The sequence below is a fragment of the Trichechus manatus genome, unplaced genomic scaffold, assembly GCF_000243295.1.
Source record: "Trichechus manatus latirostris isolate Lorelei unplaced genomic scaffold, TriManLat1.0 scaffold00083, whole genome shotgun sequence".
Taxonomy (NCBI): Eukaryota; Metazoa; Chordata; class Mammalia; order Sirenia; family Trichechidae; genus Trichechus; species Trichechus manatus.
The window spans coordinates 2,470,740-2,492,465 of record NW_004444019.1 but is presented as its reverse complement, the minus strand read 5'-3'; the positions used below and the strand labels follow the sequence as shown (position 1 = coordinate 2,492,465).

At 37.0% G+C, this 21,726-nt stretch overlaps 1 protein-coding gene across 1 annotated transcript in view; it reads left to right on the top strand.

The window, feature by feature from the left end:
- EYS (eyes shut homolog) overlaps positions 1-21,726 on the top strand; it is a 1,981,143-nt gene that overhangs the window by 1,040,298 nt on the left and 919,119 nt on the right. The window contains 2 exon segments of the mRNA XM_012556965.2: positions 11,338-11,527; positions 12,679-14,451. Coding sequence (XP_012412419.2) covers positions 11,338-11,527; positions 12,679-14,451 — 1,963 coding nt within the window.

Sequence of the window (21,726 nt, the reverse complement as noted above, 5' to 3'; positions counted from 1 at the left end):
TGATTGTTTCCTAAGAACAGTGAAGATTTTTTAAGCTGAAGCACGATCTGGTCAGACTTTTATTTTAAGAGAAAACTCTGGCACATATTCTTTACTTAGCAAATATACTTTTAAGGCCTTACCTCTAAACAATGTCTCTTGACCTCTTGCCTCATCAACTTTCTGCAATAACATCTCTTGCCTGAGCATCTGTCTCTAGTATTAACCTTGGCTTCTCCCTTGAGCTATATTTTCCACTTGCTTCTTTATTGCATCTTCCTCTGGCCATACCAAAAAAGAAAAAAAAACAACAACAACAAAAAAAAAAAACGTGAGAGAGAGAGTATAATTTAGTCCACTCCTTGAGATTTTACCCCTCTATTCATTAGTCTCCTAGCAGTTGTCCCTGCAGATGGGAATTGTGTAGCAAAGCAGTGAGCCTATGCTTTCAAAGGCATCTCTACTGAAGCAAATCTCTGAAGACCAGGTAAACAAATTCAATGACGGAAGGAAAAAAGTTACCCTTCAAGTAAGTATAAGCCTCACTTCCAGTTATCAAGCTCCAGAGAAGTGTTTATCTCACATGGGCTTTACATTATAAAACTTAGATGTGAGCTCTTGGGCTTCTACTTGGAGGAAATATCCACACATTCTCAATGCTCTTCAGACTTTATACAGCTTCACGGAATTATGGATCCACAATATTTGCTCATGGTCAAGGATTTTCATTTCTCTGATTTTACCTTATTTTAAAGAGAAAAAAAATTGTCTTGAATCAACAACTGACCAACCTACTTGAAAGGACTCTGAAGGGCCTTTGGCCATGCGCTGTCATGTTCCTAAGCAGACATCACTATTAACATCCCTCAGGAAGGGGTATGTCACACATTAATGACAGGATATTTGGATAATGCATGATTTGTTTTAAAATAGTACCACACTGCAGAGTACTAGGAGTGACTTTCAGGAGCCATTCTAGGTAAACTAGTCTATACTTTTAGAGGGAAGAAAGAGACAGCAAAAGACAAAGAGAAATAAACATATAGCCATGCATCAAGGATAAGGAATGTGTATCCATCCAGACACATCTTCTGCCCCAAAGAAGGAAGATGAGAAACAAATGTAGATTGGAGAAATGGGCATTCCTAATGCACCTGTCAGGTTGGCATGAGGGAAGAGAAAGGATGACAGCACTGTAAGCATTCTGGAGAGCATGGCCATCTTTTTGGTAAATGCTTCAGCGAGAAAATAGACCCAGGTATCCATTTGTAGTTATTCCCACACACAGCCTAGTTTGAGAGATAATTCATGCCCTGTGTACAACTGTCTATAAAAATCCATTAAGATGGACTCTTTGTGCTGAGGACAGGCATAGATCAGAACTTGCTTCTCCAGGTCTGACCACTGACCCAGCCTCTAAAGAAACAGTTTAGATGATCACTGTCTTCTCCTGGGGGCCCTGTCATATACAGAATTGTAGGCAATTGGGTTTGCATTTTTGGAGGTTGAATGCTCAGACCACATCTTCTTTAGATTGCAAGGATCATATGATGTCAAGTAAGCTTTTGAAAATCTCAACCATCAATAATGAACAGGGTTTGGAAGTCTGAGGTATATTTTGCCAAACTCATACTCCAAAACCCTGACTGACTTCTCTGATGGGGTTTTTCAGGAAGGGTGGAGTTTTGTGTGGCGTTGGTTTGCAGCAGAGGTCTTCTAGTGGCTCAGACATCTTTGATCTTTAATCTGGCCATTTGAGTCCAACTCATTGTATATCAGAGAGAAATGTCTGTAGAATTATGCTCTCAAAAATGAAAAGAAAAGGAAGGAATGAACAAAGGAAGGAAGGAAAAAAGAAAATTGAACAGGACAATTTTTCCTTGTAAGTACTTTTTTCCCATAAACCTTCCCTGGCTTAAACAGTTATTCTGAACCAGGGGCCAGAGCTACTATGCAGAGCATTGTTTGAGGCCTGGAGCCACCATCTTGAGAGAGACTATCACCCATGATGTTGCATATTCAGCTACCCTAGACCAAAGCAGCTCATTATTACCAGGAAGGTCACCCAGCAAAATGTACCTGTTCTTCCACCTGCTTGAACTCCCCTCAAGTGATTTGCTAAGAAACCAGGAAAGCTCAGCCAGGGCTTTATTTTTATAAGTCCTCAAAAGCCCAGAAATTACCTCAGACATGTTTAAATGTGTTGTTACTAAATAGTTTTGAGCTTACCTACTTACCATTTCTTTCTAGCTCATCTTAGCTTAGTATCATTAAGTACCCTTTAACAAGAGACTCTTAAGGGAGAGAGATTCTGTTTCTAAAGAGTAGAGTACACAAAGGAAGAGTGTAGTAGTACCAGTTGCACTTTCCTTTTATCTATCATTTCTGGTTCCAAGATAAATTATTCACATGGTTTGGGACCTTATTTCTCAGAGTAGATTTAATGGCCCTTGTGAGTCAAGACTGGCATCTGTTGAATTCTCATATTGGTTGGTTCCTTTTCTTGTAATATAATTGCATCTGAAGGGACATTTAGATTTCAGATATTAATTACATAAGCTGTGGGTGGAAATGCTTATTTTTTGCTAGCTCAACTACTTTATCTAATTTATAAAGATACTTCTGAACAAATACTAATTGGCTACCAGCATACCAGTAGTACCCTGAGCACAATGCAGAATAGAATAGACATAGGCTTCTGCCTAGTGATGCCTGCATTGTACTATGAAAGACAAATAAATCAAGGTAGTAGATAAATAATATAATTAAAAATATATTAGTGCTCTAAAGGAAGAGAAAAAGTCACAGTCAGAGAAAAATAATGTGGATGGCAGAGACGATCTCTAGTGAAGGGACACTTAAGGAGGGACAAGAAAAAATAGCCCAAGGAAAGAGTAAAGTTAAGAGTGTGTTATCAGAGATATCAATATGTTCAAGGGTTCTGAGGAGGAAAGGTCATGTCCTGTTTGGCATAGTAATGGAGGGACCATATAAGTGGAATAGAATAAGAATAGTGAGAGCAAGGAAGCAGATATGACTGAGAAGTAAGCTGAGTCAGATTATATAGTGATTCATAAAGAGTAGCAAATAATTTGAATTTTGTTGAAATGCAATGAGAATATTTTAAAAGTTTTTCAGTAAGGGAGTGATATGATCTTATTTAGTCGTTATAATATTTCTGTTCTTCTGTTAAGCATCTGGAAGGAGCTCATAATTAAGAGTGAAGAAACCAGCAAGGCCATTACAATTCTTAAGTGAAACATAATGATGGCTTGCTCTAGGATTGTGTCAAGGTACACTGAGAGAAAAGGTATAAGATTTAAAACATACTATGGGAGGAGAATTAACAAGACATGGAATGGAGTAGGTGTGTGAAATGGGAAAGAGAAAGAAATCAAGGATGACTTGAACTAATTAAGTGATGGTAGTGCATTCCTGAGATGGAGTAGATGGCTAGAGGATCATATTGGAATAGAGGAGCTGAATTAGCCGTTCACTGTTGTACAAGTTAAATTTAGGGAACCACTGTGATATTTAAGTAGTGATGCTAAAAAGATAGTTGGCTGTCTAAGAATACACTGCAGAGAAGTTTGAACTAGAGGTATAATTTTGGGACAACACTTTGGGCGACAATGTAGAAAGAAAAGAGAAGAGTTGGGGACTAAGACCTGAGGAATTCGAAAATTGTTAGAAAGTGGAACAGGATCCAAGAGAGCAGACTACTCCAAAGAGGAATAGTGAGAGAAGTAGGAACCAAATAAAAAAAAAAAAAAACCTATTAGCACTGAGTCGATTTTGACACATAGTGACCCTATAGGACAGAATAGAACTGTCCCATAGGGTTTCCAAGGAGCAGCTGGTGGATTCAAACTGCCAACCTTTTGGTTAACAGCCGAGCTCTTAAAAGTAAGGGAGAAACCAAATGAGAAGAATGTTTCAGGGGCAAGTGGTTGACTCTGCTGAATGTTGCTGAGAATTTGAATAAAATGGAGAATGTCAGGTATACTTTGAATTAACAGCATGGTGGTATTTCTGGAAATTTACAAAAACAGTTTTAGTGAAGCAGCAGCACGAAAACTGGATTAGAATAGCTGGAGGAAAGAATGGACGATGTGAAAATTTGACAACTATCTCCTTCAAAACATTTGGCTATAAAGGGGAAAAGACATAGGGAAGTAATTAGATAAAAATATGTTTTCAAAAGAATGCTATTTTTAGTTGTTCTCCAGCAAAAGTTTACTGATCACCAACTATGTGCCAGGCATCATACTAGCCTTGACATTCAGTGGAAAGGGAACAGACATAGTCCACTGCCTAGTGGCACTTCCAGTATGCTGGCAAGGACATATAAATCTAGTTGGCATACAAACAAATCTACAGTTAAAAACTGTACTGACTGCCAAGAACTACGTATACTAATTTTATAGAAGATTATGGAAAAATTAAAAATAAAAATATTTATCTAGCCACATTGTATAGTACAATGTTATCTCAATATTACACAGCTCCTAGAGGCCACCCACATTTCTTTCCATGTAGTCCCCTCCATCTGTAAAACAGCAACAGGCCACAAATCCTTTTTGTGCTTCAAATCTCTGACCTCTTCCTCGGCAACCATCCAGAAAAAAGGAAAAGAAAGGAAAAAAAAAACAAACTCTCTGATTTTTAAGGGCTCATGTAACTATTTCAGGCCCATGAAGGTAATCTCTTTTTTTTTTAAATCAACTGTGCCATATAACATAACCTACTCATAGGAGTAAAATCTGTCATATTCCAGTCTTTTGGATTATGCAGGGCATGCACACCAGGTGCATAGGAAGTTTTGGGAGTCATGTTAGAATTCTGCATCCCATAGACAATATGGAAATAAAGTTTCAACTTGTAGTTTCCCCTCCCTTCACTTTTTAACCAATGGTTTATGGGAGAAGAGTCCTAACTAGATGTAAACTACTGGTGGTTGGTTGCGACTGGACAGTGACTTGTAACTTGTAACCTAGGAATTTTATGTAGTGATATTTTTGTGGAATTGGAAATGATGCGAAATTTTTCAGAAAACAGATACTATGTAATGTGAACTTCAGCGTAGTGAACCCTTCCTAATGAAACATGATTATTTCAATGAACATAAATTGAAAGTTTCACTATGTAAGAACCTGAAAAGAATTAATTGCTTGCTTAGAATTGTGATTGATGGAGTAACTAAGCCTATAGGAAGAAACTGAATTGCTTAGTAACTTTTATCTTCGTTCCTCTGCCTGATGTTTCCTTTTAAGCCTACAAGGAGCATTATGCTATGAACTTAGAGTACCAATCTTATGAGCTGTTTCTTCTAATTATCAAAAGATATTTTATCTTAAGAAAATAACTACTACTCTGAGCAAATTTTCAAAGAGTTTGAAACCACAAAGGAGTAGATCCAGTGTTACATAGTCTTTGGAAAAAGTAGTATATAAAAACAAGCTGGCTGTATTGGATATGTCCTTTGCAGTTGCACAGAGCCCTTTGCTTAGAAGAGCCTCATACTTAGTCTGATAATCTGCTGTCAGTGACTAGAACTTAATTTTTAACTGGTGCTTCAGATTTTCATTTTACACTGGTCTCCACAAATTGTGTAGAGAATTCAGTATATAAGCAATGAAATACAATGATAATGCATATTTGGGGGTTGTCTTAGGCTGGGTTCTCTAGGGGAGCAAAATCAGTGAAGCATATATATATATATGCGTGTGTGTGTATACACATACACAGAAACCCTGGTTGCATAGTGGTTAAGTGCTACGGTTGCTAACCAAAAGGTTGGCAGTTCAAATCCACCACGTGCTCCTTGGAAACTCTGTGGGGCAGTTCTACTCTGTTCTATAGCATCTCTCTGAGTCAGAATTGACTCAATGGCAATGAGTTTGGTTTTGGCTTATATATATATATATATATATATATGTACAGAGAGTGCAAGAGAGATTTATTTCAAGGAAATGGCTTACGCAGTTGTGGAGGCTGACCAGTCCCAAATCCATGGGTCAGACGTCAGGCTGGAAGCGTCTCCTGACTCATAGTTGCAGGGACTGACAAACCTAAAATTGGCAGGTCACAGGGCAGACTGCTACCTCATGGGGCTGCGAGAGCTGGCGAATCTCAAAATCTTCAGGTCAGACGGCATGTTGCTGGCTCACGTCCCAAGAAGCAGAGGTCAGAGAATGATGAGTCAGGTGCAGGATCAAGAGAGAGTGAGATTTGCCAGAACATCTATATATATTAGATGCAGGCCACACCCCCAAGGAATCACCTCCTGTCAACTGATTGGCTGTTCACATCAGACCACAAAATGGAGGATGATTACATAATATCTGCCAAACCACTGAGAATCATGGCCTAGCCAAGTTGACACATAACCTTAACCATTGCAGGGGAGTTAGAAAAATTCAAGTTGTTAATTGTTTTAATTATTATATTATGTAATTTGAATATAATAAACTTTACAGAATAAATTTTGCCCACTATGTATGGGAAAAATAGATTAAATCACAGAACTGATTGTGACCCCTGAAATTTGTCGTTGTTGTTACATTATATACTCATTATTTCAAGTAGAAAATAAAGATGAGGCATACCATAAGATCTTCAAATGTCATTGCCAATTGAATGAAAAATAATAATCCACTGTGTTGTAAACACCTCCCTGTTTTTTCTTATTACTTATCTTGCAATATTTTGTCTGTAAATCATATAACACTAACTAGTTTTATTTCATTTATGTTTTTTGTTTTTTTTATTTATTATTTACTCTGATTCATTTACTAAAACAGTAGACACATGGGTGACGCTTTGTTTCTCTTGCTGACCAGTGCATTCTCAACACCGTACAACAGTCCTTTGTACTTTGAAATTGATTAATAAATATTTGTTGAATAAAGACATAATGGGGAGCACATTGTTTGTGGGGAAATGGATGGTAATATTCTCATAAAGCAGTGATTCAAAAGAACATTTTAACAGTTTTTTTTCCTTAGATATAGATTCAGACAGAAAAGTAAATTGAAAAAAATAGTCATGAAGTTTTTTAGAAATGACTATCATCTTGGCACGTGTTAAGTGCTCAATGAATATCAGTTGATAACTCATTATGCTATCCATGGTAGACACTCAATATATGTTTGGTAAATGAATGAAAGCATTAATAAAAATATATTGACAAAATAATTAAATTATGGTAACTATAAAATTAAGAAGAAAAATACAAAATTAAAGGTTTACTGAGTTAAAGCAATTTTTAATGTTTGTAATATCTATATCCTTCACACATAATCAAGCAATTACGGGAAAGATATGTCCAACCATTTTTGAGGTATTTTGGTTTGTTTTCATTTTCTTGAAGGTAGCAAATAATATCATCAGGAAGACCAGGTGAAGCAAAGTTCTGTGTATTAGTTAGGGCAGTGCTAGCTGCTATAATAATAACATCCAAAATGTTACTAGATTAATACAATACAAATTTATTTCTCATCACATAAAGTACAAATAATTTTAGCTATTCTCCTTAATTTAGAGATTTAGGGACACAGGCTCCTTTCATCTTGTGACTCCAATATATTCAACATGTGTGTTCAGGGGTCACTAGCTAGGGGAAGTGTCTGGAGGATCACACATAGCAGATTTTTATTTCCCAATCTGAAAATGGCATACTTTATGACCATTCATATTTCATGGGTTAGAACTAAGTCATACATAACCACAAGGATGACTGAGACATGTGGTCTAAGACAAAGAGGAAATAGGTTTAGTAAACATTGACCTGACAGTCTGGGATTTAATTAAGGAAAATATAGATCCATATTTATGCATATTAAATCCATATATATGTCTATTCCAAAGAAAGGTGATCCAACAGAATGTGGAAATTATCAAACAATATCATTAATATCACACAGAAGTAAAATTTTGCTGAAGATGATTCAAAAGTGGTTGCAGCCGTACATCGACAGGGGACAGCCAGAAATTCAAGATAGATTCAGAAAAGGACATGGAATGAGGGATATCATTGCTGATGTCAGATCTCAGCTGAAAGTAGACAATACCAGAAAGATATTTATCTAGGTTTTATTGTCTATGCAAAGGCATTTGATCATAACAAATTATGGATAACATTGAGAAGAATGGGAGTTCAGAACACTTAATTGTGCTCATGAAGAACCTGTACATGGACCAAGAGTCAGTCAGTCATTTGAACAGAACAAGGGGATACTGCATGGTTTAAATTCAGGAAAAGTGTGCATCAGGGTTGTATCATTTCACCGTACCTATTCTATTTGTATGCTGGGCAAATAATCGGAGAAGCTGGACTATATGAAAAAGAATGAGGCATCAGGATTGGAGGAAGAATCATTAACAACCTGTCTTATGCAGATGACACAACCTTGCTTGCTGAAAGTGAAGAGGACTTGAAGCACTTACTGATGAAGGTCGAAGACTGATGGATAACACCTAAACATAAAGAAAACAAAGCTCCTCACAACTGGACCAATAAGCAACATCATAATAAATGAAGAAAATATTGAAATTGTCACAGATTTCATTTTACTTGGATCCACAATCAACACCCATGGAAGCAGAAGTCAAGAAATCAAAGGACCCATTGCACTGGGCAAATCTGCTGCAAAAGAACTCTTTAAAGTGTTAAAAAGCAAAGTTGTCACTTTAAGGACTAAGGTGTGCCTGACTGAAGTCATGGTGTTTTCAATAGCCTCATATACGTGCGAAATCTAGGCAATGAATAAGGAAGACGGAAGAAGAATTGATGCCTTTGAATTGGTGTTGGTGAAGAATATTGAATATACCATGGACTGCCAGAAGAATGAACAAATCTATCTTGGAAGAAGTACAGCCAGAATGCTCCTTAGAATCAAGATGGCAAGACTTTGTCTCACAGGTTATCAGGAGGGACCAGTCCCTGGAGAAGGACATCATGCTTGGTAAAGTAGAAGGTCAGTGAAAAAGAGGAAGACCCTTGATGAGACGGATTGACACAGTGGCTGCAACAATAGGCTCAAGCATAACAATGATTATGAGGATGAAGCAAGACCTGGCAGTGTTTTGTTCTGTTGTACAGAGGGTTGCTAAGAGTCGGAACCAACTTGATGGCACCTAACAACAACATAGAACTTCTATGCTGGTATATATTAGGATATATAAAAATAAAATAGAATTGAAGGAAAATTTAGTGAAAAAAGTGCATATGATTCAAGTTACTGATAATCAGGGAATACATTGAGATGTCCCCAAGCAAGCTGGAAATTGGGAAAACAAATTTTTCTTTGAGATTTAAACTCTAAGAACATCATATGATGGTGTGAACTTAGACATGCATCACAGGAAAGCCAAAATCTGGATTCCTGGCTGCTGGGTGAATAAATTTATTTACATACCGGAAGACAAAATAGGCCACACTATTAAATAACAGAAGCCCTGGTGGCACAGTGATTAAGTGCTTGGCTGCTAACTGAAAGGCCAGCGATTTGAACCCACCAGCCACTCCTGAGAGACAGATGTGGCAGTCTGCTTAGGTAGATTTTTACAGCCTTGCAAACTCTGTTGGGCAGTTCCACTCTGTCGTATATGGTCGCTATGAGTTGGAATCAACTGGAGGGCAGTGAATTTGGTTTTGGTATTAGAGAACATAACAGAATCATAAAAACAAATGTCAGTGCCAATGCAACATTGTCTAAGGATACAGAGGTTTCGCCAATGAACACCAAATATTCCAGATCTATTAATAAAAACATTCATATGGTAATATCTCAGCCTGCTGTCATTAATCATTCAAATCACCTAATTCTACATGTTTTTGATCTAATTCACCTCAAGAAAGCCTGTGATTCTTGTGTAGGTGTGCTGACATGGAGAGAACTTGCTGATCATGGGGCCTTTGGGGGTTCCTTGTCCCTGTGGTGGTTATTTCTCATAGATAATAATGACTTCTTGTTGTGATTTGGGGGAAAATGCTGACCAGGACTGTGAAAGTATTTATAAGCTATATAACACCTGTATTTTTCACAGTAACCTAGTATATTGGCATTCTGGTCTCTAACTCTCTCATGTGTATTCTCATTAATCTGTGAAGTCTCTGCAGGGCTTGCTTACCCTTCAGTGCAGAAAAGGACTAACTTCTTGGTCTTTGCAGTGTGGAATCATATTCCATGTTTTATTTTATTTTTTTCCCTTATTGTTTCTCTGTGACTTTAAGCTTCATTTTTACCATTTTCTGCATGCTAGATTTTTAAAGCAATTATTTAGCATCAAATATCCCCTGGCTTCTATAAAAATTTTCAGATTTGACTTGAAAATGAGTAAAGAATTTAGAACTGAGACATATAAACCAGGACTTAAATTATGTGCAAATTAGACACAATCTTAGACAAACATTGAAGTGGGAAGCAGGAATACCTATTGACTATGTCTTTAACCTGTTGCCATCGAGTTGATTGCAACTCATAGCGACCCTATAGGCCAGAGTAAAATTGCCCCATAGGGTTTCCAAGGAGCTGCTGGTGGATTTGAACTGCTAACCTTCTAGTTAGCAGCCAAATTCTTAACCACTGTACCACCAGGCCTCCGGGTATATCTTTAGTGTTAGAAAATGGGCATGTATTGATATTTTTAAAATCATATTTAAATTGTATTACATTAAAGTTCAAAGTGCTTTATTTACCATAAATGATATTTTAATTCTATATTTAAAAGACGTTTAAAATAAGGTCTATTTGCACTTACTTATATGTACATCACAATTCCTATGAGCTGAAATCAGTTTCTTTATATAGAAGGTACTGCATGAGGATGTGGCAGAAATAGTCTATTCACATTAAATTAAAACATGTAAGGAATACGGCTTCTGTAAGGCAATACAGATTATAATAATTAGAACATCACAAGAAATTGTTTTCAAATTATCTGTTGTAGATACTGCATTTTATATTAGCTTCCAACAAATATGACATTTAAAGCAGAAAAGTTGATAATTTATAACATAGCTTTTAGATCCATATTGACTGCCATACAGTACAATTCTTAACTGGAGAATATATCCTGAAAGCAAAGGCAAAGTGGTAATTTGACTTAAAATTAAAGTCATTAAAATAAATGTAGTACTCAATTGAGCTTATCCAAAATATGAAGGATTGGATTAATTTTGAAATGTTTGCAAAGCTTACTATAAAGAGATTTTATTTTCCAACAAAATAAGGTTGTGATTTGAGCTATGTAATGTGACTATGAAAATGCAAATAATCCTCAAAGGTGACTTTCAAAATTCTCTCTCAGGGACAAAGAAGCTGTGAGCTTAATTACAGTGATTGTCTTATGGAGACCTGCTCCATTGGGCTTCTTTGTGGTGATGAAATAAACAGAGTTACCTGTGTACTTCCCATCTCTCAAAGAGAAGGAATTTCTACAGAAACATATACAGCACCTCCTTCTGAGACTACAGTCAGTATCCTTGAATCTGCAAGGGCCACAAGACTATGGACTCTAGTGAATACTTATCCAGTTGATCAAGGTGAGTAAGTGATAGTAAGATATGGAGAAGTTTGAGTTTAGAAAAGTTGTGTATATTGCATTTTATGCATGATCTCAATCTTTATTTTTCTAAGATACACGGTTTTTTTAGGAGTATAAGATTATCTGAGAATTCTTTGGTTGTGTGACCTTTGGTAAATTTTGTTTTGAGAATATCAGTGTCCTTTGCTAATAAATACACTTTCTGGATCAGTGGAGAAAATAAAAAAAATCATTATCAGGCTATATTCTGTTATGTAAATTTTGATAGATAAATAGACCACAAACCCAGCTCACTTTGTTTAAATTATCAGTAGTACTTAAAGAGACCTAATACTACTTGCCTCATTATGTCTTCATTTAATGTTTTCTGAGTCATAGTATATAAATTTATATTGCTGTCATTTTATTTGAAAAACAGTTACTCAGATGTAAAATAAGTGTTTGTTTTCCTATACTAAAGTATTTTGACTTGAGTCTGTTTTAATATGCCATATTAGTTGACTTAATTAAATGATGTCATATTGTAAATAGTATATTGTATTTTAAAATCCAGGTTCTCTCTTCATACAGTCAATGTCATTCAGAATTACCAGAGTGAGAGTTATAACACTTACCAAGGTATTACTTGTTTAAGAAGAAGTATTTTTGAAGGGCAATGGGTATTCTAAGCAGGAATGTAGACTGCTCGAATTTCTTCTACACGATCTCTGTTCTTTTAAAGAATTAAGTTGAAATATGACACTATCTAATATAAATAAGAAGAACAATTTGTCGATTTAGAAACTAAAATGATGTTGTTAACATTTCTAACCTAGTAGATCAAATATTCATTGAGTCTATCAACAATTCATAGTATTTTGTGCAATTTTTAAAACTAATTCAAAGGAATCATTTGGCTTGGAATATGTCTGTTCTGTGTAATGGCCCTCTTATGGAGCATGAATAATAGGAGTCTTTGCATTTATGCAGTTTGCAAAGTTACTAAACTTTCTTATGCATTTTTATTAGAAATATGATTTACAGAGCCATATTTGTCTGTATATAATGAGTGTGAATTGGCATTGTAATTTGCTGAAGATTCAGCCCAGGGCCAGGTTGTTCATTTTTAATTCATCTTTCTCATTCTTTTCTGCCCTTTTCTCTCTGAAGGTTCAGAAAAGACAGACATTTTCAAGCATAATGTTCTCCCAGCCACTAGTTTGGCAGCATCGAGTGCTGGCTTATCCTTTGAAAGCTATTTACTCGAAGAACTGATTTCCACTAGAGAGCTTTCAGCAAAACACAGTGATCCTTCTTCCACATATGCCTCCTTTTCTCTGTATCTGGATTTTGGTGTTCCTGCCCCAGCACAGTTTGTCTTGGACACAACATTTGGATCACATATGCCCACCCAAACTTTAGCAGGCACTGCAGCATTACTTTTTCCTGATAGAATAGAGACGACTCCATTCATCACCTCTTCCTTAAGGACAGATTTTAGTTTCCATACACAGTCTTTGTTATTTGAGAAACATCACACTGTTGTCTTATCAGCTACCACAATGAGTTCAGTAATTAGTGACATTCCAGGGGCTGATATTAAGTTAAACAGGCACTCATTATTCTCCCATGGATTCCTGCTCACAACTTCTTCCACAAGTGCATCTCCAATCGTCTCTAGGGGGCCTCAAGAAGTTCTTGAAGAATATTCAGCTGTTTCCTTAATTTCAAGAAGAGAGCACTGGAGATTGCTGAGCTCCTCGATGTCTCCCATTTCTCCTGCTAAGATAATTATATCCAAACAGGTAGCCATCTTAAACTCATCAGCTCTGTACCAATTCAGTACACAAGCCTCCATTCCCAGTGAATATCAGATTATTACTGAAGCATCTAGCAACCGGAGACTCACAAACATCAAATCACAGTCTGCTGATTCTTTAAGTGAATTAAGCCAAACATGTGCAACATGTTCTATGACTGAAACAAAATCCTCTCATGAATTCTCAGACCAAGTTTTGCATAGCAAGCAGTCCCACTTTTATGAGACATTCTGGATGAATTCAGCAATATTAGCCAGCTGGTATGCACTAATGGGAACTCAAACGATCACTTCTGGGCATTCATTTTCTTTTGCTACTGAAATAACACCATCAGTGGCATTCACAGAACTGTCATCTTTATTTCCTTCTAAAATGAGCACAGAAAGAACAATTTTACCCTCATCCTTGGAAGAATCCATTACCTTTTCAAGTAATTTGGATGTTAAGTTATGTTTGAATAAGACGTGTTTATCCATTGTCCCTTCACAAACTGTCTTCTCAGACCTGATGCATTCTGATTTGACTTCAAAACTGACTACTGGTGATTCTTCAATATCAGAAAACGTTTTAAAACTACTAAAAATAGGACAATATAGTGTAACTGTGGGACCCACTGAATTACTGAATGAAGACACTTTATTGGGCATGCAAGAGAGTAAGGGATTTCATAAGCCATTCGAACTTTACACAACTGATAAATCTCTAGGCTTTGAATTAAACTCACAAAGCCATCCAGATTTTACTGTAAACATAAATTTAGAAACCATACATCCAAGTGATCTCAAATACAACCTGCCACCATATATAGACTCGATGTCTGATGTTCCAGAAGTAACTTCTAATGTTGGATTTTATACAGTTTCACCAACTCAATCACTTCCAATACAGACGTCTTTCACTAAATCTGTAATTATGCCAGATTGGCCATATTATACAGATTATGAGACCTTAACATATGATTTAAGAGAAGAGGTCAGGACTTCTTCACAATGGTCTAAATGGGAACTTCAGACTAGTGTGCCACATTGGGAGTCTCCTGCAAGCCAGAGTCTTTCCATCGCTAGATCTCTTAGTTTGTCTTCACTGGAGTCTATTACAGCACCTTGTCAGCTGATGATTACTGGTGAGTTTCTCCGTTTCTCTTCAGTAAACTTTTACAAATGACCTTTTTTTCCCCACAGAGATGAAAAAGCCTTTGTGTTCACCAGGTGCTCTAAACAGTCTCATTGTAATCAGGGCAGCAACTAGTTCAATGGAGATGGCACCTGCTGTTGTACCTGACACAGATGGTTATTCTTTATGCACCGCCACAAAGGCTACCAGATCAATACAGGAGTATGTTGGAGACAGCTATACTGCTGGCAAGCAATCAGAAACTGAACTAGTTCAATTCATTACAATAGATCTTTCAAAGTTTAGGAATAACTTTTATTATTCTCATTTCTTGAAATAGCTTCTTTGTCAAGTAGAACACAATATAACATAAACTTTCTAACATTTTCTTCAGTACTGGTATCTTTTTTTTAATGGTAAAGATGCAGAAATCAAGGGAACTTCACTGGGTTTTCCTACCCTACATTGTATGGTGTATAATTCTGTAGTACAAAGCTTTGATGCTTGCGTTGTAGATAAGTCAAAATATAAATTAAATCAATGTCCTTTGTTTAATAAAAGAATTATGTAAAAATTGAAAAGAGATAATATTCCATTTGTGAATTTGAATTCAGAAATTTGAAATAATTAATTAAAAGCCAGTTTTCTTAGGTAACAGTTCATACTTTAAAGCAGTTTAGAAATCACTGATATCCTCTCTCATTTGCAGTTATTATAAAATTGGGAAGGATGATATAAAATTTTTAAAATAATTTTATTCATCAGAAAGAGAAGATATTTTCTGATTAGATAAAGAAATTCCTTCTTTGAAATTTCAGGTGTAACTTTGTGTTGGCGCAGTTAACATTTCCTTCAATGAGAGATGTATAGATTGTGTGTGTATGCTTCAGAAGAAACAAATACCATTGTTTCACAGTTTTTACGTGTATAATTGATGGCTGAAAACTCTGTAATATAAAAGACCAAATTTGGCTAGTATAACATGATATGATTTTCTTTACCAAGTTTATTTAAAAAAAAATAATATATTTAATTACAGATTTAAATATAGCATTCTTCTTGTGCTTTTACAAGATAAAGCTTGTGGTATGACTGTTATGACTCATCAACAATGTGTGCATAATATATCACTTCTTGCATATCAGATTCTCAGTAAGTGCAGTTGAGTTAAATCTTCTGCTCTCAGTTTATCCGATCCACCTGTTGGAACTAATCATGACATAAACTCTCCATCTCTAGGAAATCAAACCCTAAGTTTATCCTTTATGAGCAAAATGTGGTCACATTCCATTTTTCCCATTCCCTCACTCTAACTACAAACATTCTTTGTATGCATCTTGACCTCTTTCAATTCTCCAAGTCTCCTTCCAGTTTTAGTTGGCTCCCTAAATTATTTTGTTGTTGTTGTTAGGTGCTTTCGAGTCAGTTCCAATTCACAGAGACCCTGTGTACAACAGAATGAAACACTACCCGGTCCTACACCATCCTTACAATGGTTGCTATGTCTGAGACCATTGTCACAGCCACTGTACCGATCATCATCTTGAGGGTTTTCCTCTTTTACAATGACATTTGCTTTACCAAGCATGATGTCCTTCTTCAGGGACTGATCCCTCCTGCTAACATGTTCAAAATATGTGAGACTAAGTCTCACCATCCTTGCTTCTAATGAGCATTCTGGTTATACTTCTTCCAAGGCAGATTTATTCATTCTTCTCACAGTCCATAGTGTATTCTATATTCTTTGCCAACACCGTAATTCAAAGACGTCAATTCTTCTTAAGTTTTGCTTATTCATTGTCCATGTTTCCCATGCACATGAGGCAATTGAAAATACCGTGGCTTGGGTCAGGTGCTCCTTAGTCCCAAAGTGACATCCTTGCTTTTTAACACTTTAAAGAGGACTTTTGCAGCATATTTGCCTAGTGCAGTACAGGCATACCTTGTTTTATTGTGCTTTGCTTTATTGTGTTTTTGCAGATATTGTGGTTTTTACAAATTGAAGGTTTGTGGCAATGCTGCATTGAGCAAATCTATCAGTGATAATTTTCCAACAGCATGTGCTCATTTTGTGTCTTTGTGTCACATGTTAGTAATTCTCACAATATTTAAAACTTTATTATTTTTATTATAGCTGTTATGATGATCTGTGATTAGTAATCTTTGATATTAGTATTGTAATTGTTTTGGGGCACCACAAATTGTGCCCACATAAGACAAAGAACTTAATCGATATACGTTGTGTGTGTTCTGACTGCTCCACCAACCAGCCGTTTCTCCATCTCTCTCCCTCTCTTCTTGTCTCCATGTTCCCTGAGACATGAAAATATTGAAATTAGGCCAACTAATGGCCCTATGATGGCCTGTAAATGTTTGAATGAAAGGAAATATCACGTCTGTCACGTTAAATCAAAAGCTAGAAATGATTAAGCTTAGTGAGGAAGGCATTTTGAAAGCCGAAATAGGCTGAAAGCTAGACCTCTTGTTCTAACAGTTAGCTAAGTTGTGAATGCAAAGGAAAAGATCTTGAAGGAAATTAAAAGTGCTATTCCAGTGAACGCAAGAATGCTAAGAAAGGCTAACAGCCTTATTGTTGAAATGGAGAGAATTTTTTGTACTTTAGATGAAAGTTTACAGAACAAACTAGCTTCTCATTAAACAATTAGTACACATATTGTTTTGTGACATTGGTTGCCGACCCCACGACATGTCAACGCTCTTCCCTTCTCGACCTTGGGTCCCCTATTACCAGCTTTTCTGTCCTCTCCTGCTTTCTCATCCTTGCCCCTGGGCTGGTGTGCCCATTTAACCTCATTTTGTTTTATGGGCCTGTCTAATCTTTGGCTGAAGGGTGAACTTCAGGAGTGACTTCATTACTGAGCTAAAAGGGTGTCTGGGGGCCATACTCTCAGGGGTTCTTCAGTCTCTGTCAGGCTAGTAAGTCTGGTCATTTTTTTTTTTTTGTAAGTTAGAATTTTGTGCTACATTTTTCTCCAGCTCTGTTTGGGACCCTGTATGGTGATCCCTGTCAGAGCAGTCAGTGGTTGTAGCTGAGCACCATCTACTTGTGCTGGATTCAGTCTGGTGGAGGCTGTAGTACTTGTGGTCCATTGGTCATTTGGACTAATCTTTACCTTGTGTCTCTGGTTTTCTTCACCCTCCCTTTTTGAAATGGAGAAACTTTTAGTGGTCTAGATAGAAGATCAAACCAGTCACAGTATTCCCTTAAACCAAAGTGTAATCCACAGCAAGGCCCTAAATCTCTTCAATTTTATGAAGGCTGAGAGAGGTGAGGAAGCTGCAAAAAAAAAAAAAAGTTTGAAGCTAGCAGAGAGATTTAAGGAAAGAAGCCATCTCCATAACATGAAAATGCAAAGTAAAGCAGCAAGTGTTGATGTAGGAGCTGCAGCAAGTTATCCAGAAGATCCAGCTAAGATAATTGATGAAGGTGGCTACACTAAACAACAGATTTTCAATGCAGATGAAACGACCTTATATTGGAAGAAGATTCTATCTAGGGCTTTCACAGCTAGAGAGAAGAAGTCTATGGTTTCAAAGGACAGACTGACTCTTTTTAGAGGGTAATGCAGCTGGTGACTTAAATTGAATCCAATGCTCATTTACCATTCCAAAAATCCTAGGGCTCTTAAGAATTACGCTAAATCTATTCTGCCTGTGCTCTATAAATGGAACAACAAAGCCTAGATGATAGCACATCTGTTTACAATGTGGTTTACTGATTATTAGAAGCCCATTGTTGAGACATACTGCTCAGAAAAAAAGATTCCTTTCAAAGTATTACTGCTCATTGACAACGCACCTGGTCACCCAAGAGCTCTGATGGAGATGTATGAGGTGATTAATGTTGTTTTCCTGCCTGCTATCACAATATCCATTCTGCAGCCCATGGACCAAGGAGTAATTTTGAATTTCAGGTCTTATTTTTTAAGAAATACATTTCATAAGGCTATAACTGCCATAGATAGTGATTCCTCTTATGGATCTGTGCAAAGAAAATTGAAAACCTTCTGGAAAGGATTCACCATTCTAGATGCCATTAAGAACATTCATGACTCATGAAGGGGGAGGTCAACTATCAACATTAACAGGAGTTCGGAAGAAATTGATTCCAACCCTCATGGATGACTTGGAGGAGTTCAAGACATCACTGGAGGAGGTAACTGAAGATCTGGTAGAAATAGCAAGAGAACTAAAATTAAAAGTAGAACGTGAAGATGTGATTGAATAGCTGCAGTTTTATGATAATTTTTTATGTATTTATTTATTTTATTGTACGTCAGGTGGAGGTTTACAGAAAAAATAGTTTCTCATTAAACAGTAGTACACATATTGTTTTATGACATTGGTTAACAACCCCACAACATGTCAACCCTCTTCCTTCTTGACCTTTTTTTTTGGTGAAAATATACACAGCCAAAGATACCATTTCCAAAAATTTCTACATGCACAGTTCAGTGACATCGACTACACGCTTCCAGTTGTGCTGCTATTCTTTGTTAGAGGAAGGTTTACAGAATAAAATAGTTTCTCATTAAACGGTTAGTACACATGTTGCCCTATGACAATAGATAACAACCTCACAAGACATCAACACTGTCCTTACCCAACCTTGGGTTCCCTATCACCAGCTTTCTTGTCCCTTTCTGCCTTCCAGCCCTTGACCCTGGACTGCTGTACCTCATTAGTCCCATTTGGTTTTATGGGGCTGTCCAATCCCTGGCTGAACCATGAAGCTCAGAACTGACTTCACTGAGCTAAAAGGGTGTCTGGGGACCATACTCTCGGGGTTTCTCCAGTCTCCTTTAGGCCAGTATATCTGGTCTTTTTTGTGTGTGTTAGAATTTTGCTCTACATCCTTCTCCAGCTCTGTTCAGAAAACTCTGTTGTGATCCCAATCAGAGCAGTCAGTGGTGGTAGCTGGGCACCATCTGGCTGTACTGGACTCAGTCTGGTGGAGGCCTTGGTAGCTGTGGTCCATTAGTCCTTCGGACTAATCTTTTCCTTCTATCCTGTTCTCTTCATTCTCCCTTGCTCCCGAAGGGATGAGAACAGTGGAGTATCTTAGATGGCTGCTCACAGGCTTTTAAGAACCCAGATGCTACTCACCAAAGTAGAATGTAGAACATTGTTATTATAAACTGTGTTATGCCAATTGAGCTAGATGTTCCCCAAGACCATGGTCCCCGCAGCCCTCCACCCAGCAATTCAGTCCCTCAGGGAATTTGGATGTGTCTATGGAGCTTCTATGACCTTTGCTTGTACAAGTAGTGCTGGTTTCCCCAGTATTGTGTAGTGTCTCACCCTTCACCAAACATATCACTTATTAAGTATTCCCCCCCACCCCTCCCATCCCTGGTAACCAACAAAGATTGTTACTTTTTGTGTGTAAACTTTTTCATGGGTTTTTACAATAAAGGTCTCATACAGTATTTATCCTTTTGTGATTGACTTATTTCACTCAGCATAATGTCGTCCAGTTTCATCCATGTTATGAGATGCTTCACAGATTCGTCATTGTTCTTTCTCATTGCATAGTACTCCATTGTATGTATGTACCATAGTTGGTTTATCCATTCATCTGTTGATGGGCATCTAGGTTGTTTCCATCTTTTTGCTGTTGTGAACAATGCTGCCATGAACATAGGTGTACGTATGTCTATCTGAGTGATGACTCTTATTTCTCTAGGATATATTCCTAGGAGTGGGATTGCTGGATCGAATGGTATGTCTATTTCTAGCTTTCTAAGGAAGCACAATATCATTTTCCAAAATGGTCGTATCATTTTGCATTCCCACCAGCAGTGCATAAGACTTCCGATCTCCCCACAGCCCCTCCAACATTTGTTATTTCCAGTGTTTTTGATTCGTGCCAGTAATGCCAGGGTGATATGATATCTCATTGTGGTTTTAATTTGAGTTTCTCTAATGGCTAGTTATCGCAAGCACTTCCTCATGTGTCTGTTGGCCATTTGAAAGTCTTCTTTGGTGAAATGTCTGTTCATTTCCTTTGCCCATTTTTTAATAGGATTATTTGTCTTTTTGTTGTAGAGGAGTTGGGTTTTCTTACAGATTATGGAGATTAGACCTTTATCTGACTTGTACTGTCCAAAAATTTTTTCCCAGTCTGTAGGTTCTCTTTTTACTCTTTTGGTGAAGTCTTTAAGAGCATAGGTGTTTGATTTTTAGAAGATCCCAGTTATCTAGCTTATCTGTTGGGGTTTGTGTGTTGATGGTTATGGTTTGTATCCTGTTAATGCCACGTATTAAGGCCTGAAGTGTTGGTCCTATTTTTTCTTCTATGAACTTTATAGTTTTAGGCTTTATATTCAGATCTTTGATCCATTTTGAATTAGTTTTTGTATATGGCGTAAAGTATGGGTCCTGTTTCATTTTTTTGCAGATAGCTATTCAGTTTTGGCAGCACCATTTGTTAAAAAAGACCGTCTTTTCCCCGTTTGATGGACTTTGGGCCCTTGTCGAAGATTAGGTGACCATAGGTGGATAGATTTACATGTGGGTTCTCAATTCTGTTCCATTGGTCAGTGTATCTGTTGTTGTACCAGTACCAAGCTGTTTTGACTACCGTAGCTGTATAGCAGGTTGTGAGGTCAGGTAGTGTGAGTCCTCCAACTTTATTCTTCTTCTTCAGTAGTGTTTTACTTATTCAGGGCTTCTTCCCTTTCCATATAAAGTTAAGGATTAGTTTTTCCATCTCTTTGAAGAATGTGGTTGGTCTTTGAATCGGGATCACATTGTATTTGTAAATTGCTTTGGGTAGAATTGACATTTTCACAATGTTGAGCCTACCTATCCATGAGCATGGTATGTTTTTCCATTTATGTAGATCTCTTTAGGTTTCTTGCAGTAGTGTTTTGTAGTTTTCTTTGTATAGGTCTTTTACATCCCTGGTTAGATTTATTCCTAAGTACTTTGTCTTTTTAGGGGCTATTATAAATGGTATTGTTTTCCTGATTTCCTTTTCATCGTTCTCTTCATTGGTGTATAAGATTCCAACTGATTTTTGTATGTTTATCTTGTATGCTGCTACTCTGCTGAATCTTTCTATTAGTTCCAGTAGATTTCTCATGGAGTCTTTAGGCTTTTCTATGTATAGTATCATATCATCCACAAACAGGGACAGTTTAACTTCTTTATTACCAATTTGGATGCCTTTATTTATTTTTCTTGCCTTGTTGCTCTAGCTAGAACTTACAGCACAATGTTAAATAGGAGTGGTGATAAAGGGCATCCTTGTCTTGTTCCT